At 46.3% G+C, this 12,258-nt stretch overlaps 1 protein-coding gene across 1 annotated transcript in view; it reads right to left on the bottom strand.

The window, feature by feature from the left end:
• The window catches only part of LOC144511091 (mitochondrial adenyl nucleotide antiporter SLC25A23-like), a 119,171-nt gene that overhangs the window by 70,132 nt on the left and 36,781 nt on the right, over window positions 1-12,258 (bottom strand). Inside the window, exon 4 of the mRNA XM_078241069.1 lies at window positions 1,564-1,671. Within this exon, the coding sequence (XP_078097195.1) occupies window positions 1,564-1,671 (108 nt within the window). The remainder of the gene's footprint in view (window positions 1-1,563; window positions 1,672-12,258) is intronic.

Here is a 12,258-nt window from a genome sequence, read left to right as displayed (position 1 = left end):
CTTCCATAACTGAATTGGTCTGAATTGCCGCCATCATTGACATTGTTCTCGCTCATTTCAGACAGATGGAGCTTACGGATTGGATAAAGCAGCTGTCACTCAGTCAATGCAGAGCAGCAATTGGATAACAGATGTCTCAATTGCTGATTCATTTAATGAACTGTCAGTCACAGGACGGCAGCTCTGATTGGACAATAGGCCGGTAAAGAGGGCGGGGATTCCCATGGGTCCATCAGACACCGCGCGGAGCGGCAGCAAATGTCCGGCCTGTGGCTTCCGTCCCCGCGTCCGGATCCTGAGTCAGCAGCGGGTTTCCGGACGCGGGAGTGTTTTCGGCAGCGGGAATCCCGTCCCGCCCCACTGGCTGCGGGCCGGATGTGGCCTACGGGCCGTAGTTTGGAGACCCCTGGTCTAAAGGGATCAAAGCATATGGAGGCACAGTGGGTTGTTGAGTTGGATGATCATCCGTGATCAGAATGAATGGTGGAGCAGGGTTGAAGGGACGAATGGCCTATTCCTACTTCTAGTTTCTATGTTTCTGGGTTCGCACAGAGGGTTTTTAAGATCTGGAACACTATCTGGCAGCGTGGATAGAATCCATGTCTAGTGAAGCCTTGAAAATGTGATTAGATTTCGTTTTAATTTGCCAGGTTATTGGTTAAAATGTTGGAGTGTTGGATGAATTTGGACAATTTTTTCAAAGAGATAGGAAGAAGTACAATGGTCTGAACAGCCTCAATTATGCTGTAAAATTCTGTGAAGCTAATCCATGGTTCTATCCGATCAGGCTTTATGTGTAACCCTGCGGAAACATTTCACAAAGCGACAAGAATTGTGGCTTTCCTCACCTTGCCCTCACATTGTGGATAATCAAACAGGGACTAAAACAAGCCTCTCCTTCCTCAGCCATTTCCAATATCAGCATCACACTCGGAGATCAACGACCAACATACTCCATAGATCCCCAACATCCGGCATGCAGCACCAGTGACCTGGGTTCAATTCTGGCCCTGGGTCACTGTCTGTGTGGAGTTTGCACATTCTCCCCGTGTCTGTGTGGGTTTCCTCCGGGTGCTTCAGTTTCTACCTATGCTCCAAAGATGTGCAGGTTAGTTTGATTGGCCATGCTAAAGTTGCTCTTTACCATCCCAAGATATGTAGATTGGGGGGGGGGGGGTATTAGTGGGGTAAATATATGGGGTTACGGGGGTAGGGTCTGGGTAAGATGCTCTTTCAGAGAGTCAGTGTGGACTCGATGGGCCAATTGGTCTGCTTCTGCATATAGGGTTTCTATGATTCTAAGATCTTCCCGCTGTTAGTGGCAGCATTTTGACACAGTGTGGCATATGTTTATCCATCAAGCCCTCTAACCCCACCCGCTTCACACAAACTCAAACTGTTGGACTACAATGGTATTGAAAATATGAAAATAATGTAAACAAGTATTGAGAACCCGATTGCTTCTGACCTTCAGCTGGCATGATTACAAACATCCTCCAATCAAGACCCGAAGGAATACCTCGTTTTAGTTTTTGAAGTTGGACAAATCACAAAGGATCTTACCTCCATTGGGTAAACAATAGTTTGGGCAGTAACTCCAGCGAGAGATCCCGCCAGAAAACGTTGATGGAGATCGAACTTGGAGTGGCCATCATCAAAAAACTTCTTATACTGTTCAGAAATACACAGCAAAAGAATGCAATCGTTACAATCACATTTCAATTTATTTAGTAACTTCTAATAGTTTCCTGTTAATATGAGGAGGATTACCGATTCATCTCCTTTGCAGGATAAGTGATGAGCATAAACTTCTGGTCAATTGCAATAATAATCAGTTAGGCTAATTATTGAAAACAAACAATAAAGAAGACAGAAAAAGAGTGACATGTTCCTGGGGATTTGTAAAGTATGTTGGGGTGGGACTGAGCAACGTTGAATAGTCTCTGTTGAGTTGCCTGGGAAATGCAGTGAGCACAAAACTGTACTCAGTATCCCCGGGATAGGAGTTTCTATTCAGGGACAGGAAATCTCAGCCTGGGGAAAGCACGGCCCCTGGTGGAGTAAACAGTAAGGAGACCTCATTGTCAAGGAACATCTCCAGACATCACAGAGGAGGAGAATATCACAGAAATTCTACAATAGGAATGAATCATAGAATTCTTACAGTGCAGGAGGAGGCCATTCGGCCCACCGAGTCTGCACTGACACATTCCCACCCAGGCCCTATCCCCTTAACCCCATGCATTTACCCTGCTAATCCCCCTGACGTGGAGATGCCGGCGTTGGACTGGGGTGAACACAGTAAGAGTTTTAACAATGCCAGGTTAAAGTCCAACAGGTTTATTTGGTAGCAAATACCATTAGCTTTCAGAGCGTTGCTCCTTCGTCAGATGGAGTGGAAATGTCCCTGACACCAGGGTCAATTTAGCAGGGTCAATCCACCTAACCCACACATCTTTGGACTGTGGGAGGAAACCGGAGCACCCGGAGAAAACCCACGCAGACACGGGGAGAATGTGCAAACTCCACACAGACAGTGACCCAAGGCCAGAATTGAACCCGGGACCCTGGCATTGTGAGGCAACAGTGCCAACCACTGTGCCGGCCTGATGGCACAATGATAGTGAACCCAGTAACAAAAACAATAATAGAGAATACAATGTTAGTGAACACTGATAGAAACAGAGGCGGCAGAGGAGCATTCTGGGAGAAGTCAGCTCAGTCACCATGACTGAGCATTTGGAGGAACTGGTGTCAAGGAGCAGTTAAGCCTGAAACACAACATTAGTGTTTCCCTTCCTCCCTCCTCCTCTAACCAAGATAAAAGAGGACAAGCAAAGTAAGATTCTTATTCTTAAGTGTGCAAGGGCAGAGATGGCAGTTAGGGCAGCAATATGCTCCTCCTGCCAGATGTGGGAGATCAGGGAGCTTTCTAGTGTCCCTGATGACTATGTCTGCGGGACGTGTGACCAGCTGCAGCTCCTCACACACTCCAACAGGTTCAGTTGGAGCAGCAGCTGGACACACTGCGGGGCATACAGGGGGCAGACAGTGTGATAGACACTAGCTTCAAGGAGGTGGTCACCCCACAGGACCAAACAGGTAGATGGGTGATTGCCAGGAAAAGCAGGCAGGTAAGGCAAGAGTCTGCTGTGGCTGTTCCCCTCTCAGACAGGTTTACCATTTTGGATACAGTTGGGTGGGATAGCCTCTCAGGGGAAAATACCAGTAGCAGCCAGATGTGCACCCCATCTGGCTCTGCTGTAGAGCAGGGTTGGGCAAAGTCCAAGCGAGCGATAGTAGTAAGAAACTCGATAGTCAGGGGCACAGACAGGTTTTTCTATGTCTGCAAATGAGACTCTAGGATGGTGTGTTGCCTCCCTGGTGCCAGGGTCCTGGATGTCTCTGATTGGGTACAGGGCATCCTAAGACAGGATGGTAAACAGACAGGTGTCATTGTTCACATTGGCACAAATGACATAGGCAGGAAGAGGGAAGAGGAAAGAGATCCTGCGAAGATAATTCAGGGAGTTAGGTCGGGACCTAAAAAGCCTCCTCTAGGGTGGTAATCTCAGGGTTACTCCCGATGCCACGTGCTAGTGAGGCTTGAACAGGGAGATCGTACAAATGAACACTTGGCTAAAGAGCTGGTGTAGGAGGGAGAGCTTTAGATATATGGATCACTGGGACGTCTTCTGGGGAAGGTGGAACCTATACAAGAAGGATGGGCTGCACCTGAACTAGAGGGGCACCATTATCCTGAGGAGATTTGCTAGTGCTATTCGGAAGAATATAAGAACAAAAGAACATAAGAACTAGGGGCAGGAGTAGGCCATCTGGCCCCTCGGGCCTGCTCCGCCATTCAATAAGATCATGGCTGATCTTTTTGTGGACTCAGCTCCACTTACCCACCCACTCACCATAACCCTTAATTCCTTTACTGTTCAAAAATTTATCTATCCTCGCCTTAAAAACATTCAATGAGGTAGCCTCAACTGCTTCACTGGGTAGGGAATTCCACAGATTCACAACCCTTTGTGTGAAGAAGTTCCTCCTCAATTCAGTCCTAAATCTGCTTCCCCTTATTTTGAGGCTATGTCCCCTAGTTCTAGCTTCACCCACCAGTGGAAACAACTTCCCTGCTTCTATCTTATCCAATCCCTTCATAATCTTATATGTTTCTATAAGATCTCCCCTCATTCTTCTGAATTCCAATGAGTATAGGCCCAGTCTACTCAGTCTCTCTTCATAAGCCAACCCTCTCAACTCCGGAATCAACCTAGTGAATCTCCTCTGCACCCCCGCCAGTGCCAGTATATCCTTTCTCAAGTAAGGAGACCAAAACTGTACACAGTATTCCAGGTGTGGCCTCACCAGCACCTTATACAGCTGCAACATAACCTTGCTGTTTTTAAACTCCATCCCTCTAGCAATGAAGGACAAAATTCCATTTGCCTTCTTAATTCCTGCTGCACCTGCAAACCAACTCCTTGAGATTCCTGCACATGGACACCCAGGTCCCTCTGCACAGCAGCGTGCTGCAATTTTTTACCATTTAAATAATAGTCCATTTTGCTGTTATTCCTACCAAAATGGATGACCTCACATTTACCAACATTGTACTCCATCTGCCCACTCACTTTGAATATCTATATCCCTTTGCAGACTTTGCTCTGCCACTCATCTTAGTGTCATCTGCGAATTTTGACACACTACACTTGGTCCCCAACTCCAAATCATCTATGTAAATTGTAAACAATTGCGGTCCCAACACTGATCCCTGAGGCACACCACTAGTCACTGATCGCCAACCAGAAAAACACCCATTTACCCCCACTCTTTGCTTTCTGTCAGTTAACCAATCCTCTATGTAGGGAAGGGTTTAAACAAGTATGGTAGGGGGGGTGGGAATGGGAACAGCAGGCCAGAAGTACAGAGACTGGGGAAGAAAAGTGAGACTGAGATAAACATAGTGCAAAGTAAGAGCAGGCAGAGGGAAGGCACTGGACTTGGTGGGACTGGAGGTCTGGAGTGCATTTGCTTCAATGCAAGAAGTATGACAGGTAAGACAGATGAACTGAGAGCCTGGATTGCTGCATGGAATTATGATGTTATTGTAATTATGGGAGGCACAGTGCTGGCAGCCTAACATTCCAAGATGTCATTGCTTTAGACGGGACAGGAGGGGGAACAAAAAGGATGGTGGAGTTGGAATAAGAAGGGTGAAATCACAATTTTGGGAGTGTACTATAGACCTCCCGACAGCCCGCAGGGGATAGAGGGGCAGGTGTGTAGTCAGATAATGGAAAGGTGCAAAAAAAAGCGGGTAGTTGTGGTCGGTGATTTTAACTTCCCCCATGTTGAGTGGGACTCCCTTAGAGCCAAGGGCTCGGATAGAGAGCAATTTGTTAGATGTGTCCATGAGGGCTTTTTGGTACAGCATGTTGACAATCCAACCAGGGAGGGAGCCATACTAGACTCGGGCCAGGTGATCGATGATTCAGTGGGGGAGCATTTTGGGCTGAGTGACCATAATTCATAAGATTTCAGGTAGTCATGGATAAGGACAAGAGTGACCCTTGGGTGAGGGGCTTAATTGAGCGAGGGCCAAATGCATCCAAACTAGAGAGGAACTGAGGAATGTGGATTGGGAGTGGCTATTTGAGGGCAAATCCACATCTGGCATGTGGAAGGCTTTTAAAGGCCAGTTGATTGAAGTGCAGGACATGCATGTCCCTGTAAAAATGAAGGATAGAAATGTCAGGTTTCAGGAAGCATAGATGACAAGGGAAATTGTATTCTTAGTCAAAAGGAAAAAGGAAGGATACGATAGGTCTAAAGAACAAAGAAAGAACAAAGAAAATTACAGCACAGGAACAGGCCCTTCGGTCCTCCAAGCCTGCACCGACCATACTGCCCGACTTAACTAAAACTCCTACCCTTCCGGGGAACATATCCCTCTATTCCCATTCTATTCATGTGCTTGTCAAGATGCCCCTTAAAAGTCACTACCGTATCCGCTTCCACTCCCTCCCCCGGCAACGAGTTCCTGGCACCCACTACTCTGTGTAAAAAATCTGCCTCGTACATCTCCTTTAAACCTTGCCCCTCGCACCTTAAACCTGTGCCCCCTAGTAATTGACTCTTTCATCCTGGGAAAAAGCTTTTGACTATCCACTCTGTCCATGCCTCTCATAATCTTGTAGACTTCTATCAGGTCTCCCCACAACCTCCGTCGCTCCAGTGAGAACAAACCAAGTTTCTCCAACTCCTTCTCATAGTTAATCCCCTCCATACCAGGCAACATCCTGGTAAATCTTTCCTGTACCCTCTCCAAAGCCTCCACATCCTTCTGATAGTGTGGCGACCAGAATTGAACACTATATTCCAAGTGCCACTTTCAGTGACCTGTGTACCTGTACACCCAGATCCCTTTGCCTATCAATACTCCTAAGGGTTCTGCCATTTACTGTATATTTCCTATCTGTATTTGACCTTCCAAAATGCATTACCTCACATTTGTCCGGATTAAACTCCATCTGCCATCTCTCCACCCAAGTCTCCAACTGATCTATATCCTGCTGTATCCTCTGATGTTCCTCATCGCTATCCACAAATCCATCAACCTTTGTGTCGTCCGCAAACTTACTAATCAATCCAGTTACATTTTCCTCCAAATCATTTATATATATTACAAACAGCAATGGTCCCAGCACTGATCCCTGAGGAACACCACTTGTCACAGCCCTCCATTCAGAAACACACCCTTCCACTGCTACCCTCTCTTCTTTGACTGAGCCAGTTTTGTATCCGCCTTGCCAACTCACATCTGATCCCATGTGACTTCACCTTCTGCACCAGTCTGCCATAAGGGACTTGTCAAAGGCCTTATTGAAGTACGTGCAGACAATATCCACTGCCCTATCCTCATCAATCATCTTCGTCACTTCCTCGAAAATCTCGATCATGTTCGTGAGACACGACCTCCCCTTCACAAAACCATCTTGCCTCTCACTAATCTGTCCACTTATTTCCAAGTGGGAATGAATCCTGTCTCGAAGAATCCTCTCCAATAATTTCCCTACCACTTATGTAAGGCTCACCGGCCTGTAATTACCTGGATTATTCTTGCTACCCTTCTTAAACAAAGGGACAACATTGGCTATTCTCCAATCCTCTGGGACCTCCCTTGTATGTGGAAATGCCGGCGTTGGACTGGGGTGAACACAGTAAGAGTTTTAACAACACCAGGTTAAAGTCCAACAGGTTTATTTGGTAGCAAACACCACTAGCTTTCGGAGCGCTGCTCCATTTTCACTCCATTTCCACTCCATCAGATTTCCACTCCATCTGACGAAGGAGCAGCGCTCCGAAAGCTAGTGGCGCTTGCTACCAAATAAACCTGTTAGACTTTAACCTGGTGTTGTTAGACTCCTTACTGTGTGTACCTCCCCTGTAGCCAGTGAGGATACAAAGATTTCTCTCAAGGCCCCAGCAATTTGCTCCCTTGCCTCTCTCAGTATTCTGGGGTATATCCCATCAGGCCCTGGGGACTTGTCTACTTTAATGTAAAATCAAGTACCCCAATACCTCCTCCTTTTTGATCTCAACATGACTCAAACTATCTACACATCCTTTCCTAGACTCATCATCCACCAAGTCCTTAGTTGCCTATTAGTCGAGGCAACTAATAACTGACAAAGCCCTTGAGGAGTATCGAGAAAGTAGAACATAGAACATAGAAAAGCTACAGCACAAACAGGCCCTTCGGCCCACAAGTTGCACCGAACATGTCCCTACCTACTAGGCTTACCTATAACCCTCTATCTTACTAACTTCCATGAACTTATCTAAAAGTCGCTTAAAAGACCCTATCGAATCCGCCTCCACCACCACTACCGGCAGCCGATTCCACGCACCCACCACCCTCTGAGTGAAAAACTTACCCCTAACACCTCCTCTGTATCTACTCCCCAGCACCCTAAACCTGTGACCTCTTGTGGCAACCATTTCAGCCCTGGGTAAAAGCCTCTGAGAATCCACTCTATCAATACCCCTCAACATCTTATACACCTCTATCAGATCACCCCTCATCCTTCGCCTCTCCAAGGAGAAAAGACCTAGCTCTCTCAACCTATCCTCATAAGGCATGCCACCTAATCCAGGCAACATCCTTGTAAATCTCCTCTGCACCCTTTCTATGGCTTCCACATCCTTTCTGTAATGAGGCGACCAGAACTGGGCACAGGTGGGGTCTGACCAGGGTCCTATATAGCTGCAGCATTATCTCCCGATTTCTAAACTCAATTCCTCTATTGATGAAGGCCAGTATTCCATACGTCTTCTTAACCACAGCCTCCACCTGCGACGCTGCTTTGAGCGTCCTATGAACCCGGACCCCAAGATCCTTCTGATCTTCCACACTGCCAAGCGTCTTATCCTTAATATTATATTCTTTCATCCTATTCGACCTGCCAAAATGAACCACCACACACTTATCTGGGTTGAAGTCCATCCGCCACTTCTCCGCCCAGTCTTGCATCGTATCTATGTCTCGTTGCAACTGCTGACATCCCTCTAAACTATCCACAACCCCACCAACCTTTGTGTCATCAGCAAACTTGCCATCCCATCCTTCCACTTCCTCATCCAGGTCATTTATAAAAATCACAAAGAGCAAGGGTCCCAGAACAGATCCCTGGGGCACTCCACTGGTGACCGACCTCCACTCTGAAAAAGACCCATCTACAACCACTCTTTTCCTTCTGTCGGCAAGTGGGAAGGAACTTAACGTGGAATTAGGAGGGCTAAAAGGAGCTATGAAATGTCTTTAGCAAACAAGGTCAAGGAGAATCCCAAGGCTTTTAATGCATATATTAGAAGCAAGAAAAGTACTGGCCCACTTAAGGACAATGGAGGGAAGTTATACGTGTCGTCACAGGAAGTGGGTGAGATCCTTAATGAGTACTTTGTATCAGTATTCACCAAGGAGAAAGGCATGACAGATGTTGAGGTCAGGGATAGATGTGTGAATGCTCCAGAAAATCTCAATATATCGAAGGAGAAAGTGTTGGGTATCCTAAATTGCATTAGGGTAGACAAGTCCCCGGGGCCAGATGGGATCTATCCCAGGTTACTGTGGGAAACAAGGGAAGAAATAGCTGAGGCCTTAACAGATATTTTCACATCCTCTTTGACCACAGGCAAGGTTCCAGAGGATTGGAGAATAGCCAATATTGTTCTCTTGTTTAAGAAAGGAAGCAGGGATAATCCAGGGAATTATCGGCCGGTGAGCCTGACATCTGTAGTGGGGAAGCTTTCGGAGAAGATACTAAGGGACAGGATATATGCACATTTGGACGAAAATGGATTAGTTAGTGACAGGCAGCATGGTTTTGTATGGGGAAGGTCATGTCTCAACAACTTTTGAAGAGGTGACAAAGATAATCAGATAAGATAAGATACTCAACGAGACCTAGGAGTCCTTGTGCATCAGTCACTGAAAGTGACAGCAGGCAGTAATGGAGGCAAATGGTATGTTGGCCTTCATAGCGAGAGGCTTTGAATATAGGGATAGGGATGTTTTGCTGCAATTGTGTAAGGCATTGGTGAGGCCATATCTGGAGTATTGTGTACAGTTTTGGTGTCCTTATCTGAGGAAGGATGTCTTTACTATAGAAGGAGTACAGCAAAGGTTTATCAGGCTGATTCCTGGAATGGCAGGTCTGTCATATGAGGAGAGACTAAGTCGGTTGAGATTATATTCACTGGAATTTAGAAGAGTGAGAGGGGGTCTCATAGAAACTTATACAATTCTAACAGGGTTAGACAAGGTAGATTTTAAAAAAATGTTCCCAGTGGTGGGGGAGTCCAGAACTAGGGGTCATAGTTTGAGGATAAGGGGTAAACCTTTTAGAACTGATGTGAGGAGAAAGTTCTTCACCCAGAGGATGGTAGATGTATGGAATTCAGTGCCACAGAATGTACTTGAGGCCAAAACATTGTCTGATTTCAAAAAGAAATTAAATATAGCTCTTGGGGTGATGGAGGGTAATATAAAACTTATAGTATAAAAGCCACTCATTTTAAATTTACTATAATAAGTAGACTAAGTTAAGGTAAAGATCAGTGAGGGTGGTGAGGTATTGGGGAAGGTATCAGGGTCAAGGGTGGGTACCGGTAGACAGGAAGGTGGGTTGAAGTGTGTCTACTTCAATGCAAGGAGCATCCGGAACAAGGTAGATGAACTTGGGGCGTGGATTGGTACTTGGGACTACGATGTTGTGGCCATTACGGAGACGTGGGTAGAACAAGGACAGGAATGGTTGTTGGACGTTCCGGGGTATAGATGTTTCAGTAAGTGTAGGGAAGCTGGTAAAAGAGGTGGAGGAGTGGCATTGTTATTCAAGGATAGTTTAACGGCTGCGGAAAGGCACTTCGAGGGGGATCTGCACACTGAGGTAATATGGGCTGAGGTTAGAAATAGGAAAGGAGCGGTCACGTTGTTAGGAGTTTACTATAGGCCCCCAAATAGTAATAGAGATGTGGAGGAAGAAATTGCTAAGCGGATTATGGATATGTGTGGGGGTCACAGGGTAGTTGTCATGGGGGACTTTAACTTTCCAAATATTGATTGGAACCGTTGTAGGTCAAATAGTTCAGATGGGGCAGTTTTTGTGCAGTGTGTGCAGGAGGGTTTCCTGACACAATATGTGGATAGGCCGACAAGAGGTGAGGCCACATTGGATTTGGTACTGGGAAATGAACCGGGCCAAGTGTTAGATTTGGTTGTGGGAGAGCACTTTGGAGATAGTGACCACAATTCGGTGTCTTTTGTTATTGCAATGGAGAGGGATAGGGCCGTACGGCAGGGCAAGGTTTACAATTGGGGGAGAGGTAATTATGATGCGATTAGGGAAGAATTAGGGGGCATAAGTTGGGAACAGAAACTGTCAGGGAAAAGAACTAATGAAAAGTGGAACTTTTTCAAGGAACAAATACTGGGTGTCCTTGATAGGTATGTCCCTGTCAGGCAGGGAGGAAATGGCCGAGTGAGGGAACCATGGTTCACGAAAGAGGTGGAATATCTTGTGAAAAGGAAGAGGGAAGCTTATGTAGGGATGAGGAAACAAGGTTCAGATGGCTCGATTGAGGGTTACAAGTTAGCAAGGAATGAGCTGAAAAAGGGGCTTAGGAGAGCTAGGAGGGGACACGAGAAGTCCTTGGCGGGTCGGATCAAGGAAAACCCCAAGGCTTTTTACTCTTATGTGAGGAATAAAAGAATGACCAGGGTGAGGTTAGGGCCGGTCAAGGACAGGAGTGGGAACTTGTGTATGGAGTCAGTAGAGATAGGCGAGGTGATGAATGAATACTTTTCTTCAGTGTTCACCAAGGAGAGGGGCCATGTTTTTGAGGAAGAGAAGGTGTTACAGGCTAATAGGCTGGAGGAAATAGATGTTCGGAGGGAGGATGTCCTGGCAGTTTTGAATAAACTGAAGGTCGATAAGTCCCCTGGGCCTGATGAAATATATCCTAGGATTCTTTGGGAGGCAAGGGATGAGATTGCAGAGCCTTTGGCTTTGATCTTTGGGTCCTCGCTGTCCACGGGGATGGTGCCAGAGGACTGGAGAATGGCGAATTTTGTTCCTCTGTTTAAGAAAGGGAATAGAAATGACCCTGGTAATTATAGATCGGTTAGTCTTACTTTGGTGGTTGGTAAATTGATGGAAAAGGTCCTTAGGGATGGGATTAACGACCATTTAGAAAGATGCGGATTAATCCGGGATAGTCAGCACGGATTTGTGAAGGGCAAGTCGTGCCTCACAAATTTGATAGAATTTTTTGAGGAGGTAACTAAGTGTGTTGATGAAGGTAGGGCAGTTGATGTCATATACATGGATTTTAGTAAGGCATTTGATAAGGTCCCCCATGGTCGGCTTATGATGAAAGTGAGGAGGTGTGGGATAGAGGGAAAGTTGGCCGATTGGATAGGTAACTGGCTGTCTGATCGAAGACAGAGGGTGGTGGTCGATGGAAAATTTTCGGATTGGAGGCAGGTTGCTAGCGGAGTGCCACAGGGATCAGTGCTTGGTCCTCTGCTCTTTGTGATTTTTATTAATGACTTAGAGGAGGGAGCTGAAGGGTGGATCAGTAAATTTGCTGATGACACCAAGATTGGTGGAGTAGTGGATGAGGTGGAGGGCTGTTGTAGGCTGCAAAGAGACATAGATAGGATGCAAAGCTGGGCTGAAAAATGGC

Source organism: Mustelus asterias, chromosome 24 (genome assembly GCF_964213995.1).
Source record: "Mustelus asterias chromosome 24, sMusAst1.hap1.1, whole genome shotgun sequence".
NCBI lineage: Eukaryota > Metazoa > Chordata > Chondrichthyes > Carcharhiniformes > Triakidae > Mustelus > Mustelus asterias.
The sequence above is the reverse complement of the archived record's forward strand: the minus strand, read 5'-3'. Positions and strand labels throughout refer to the sequence as shown.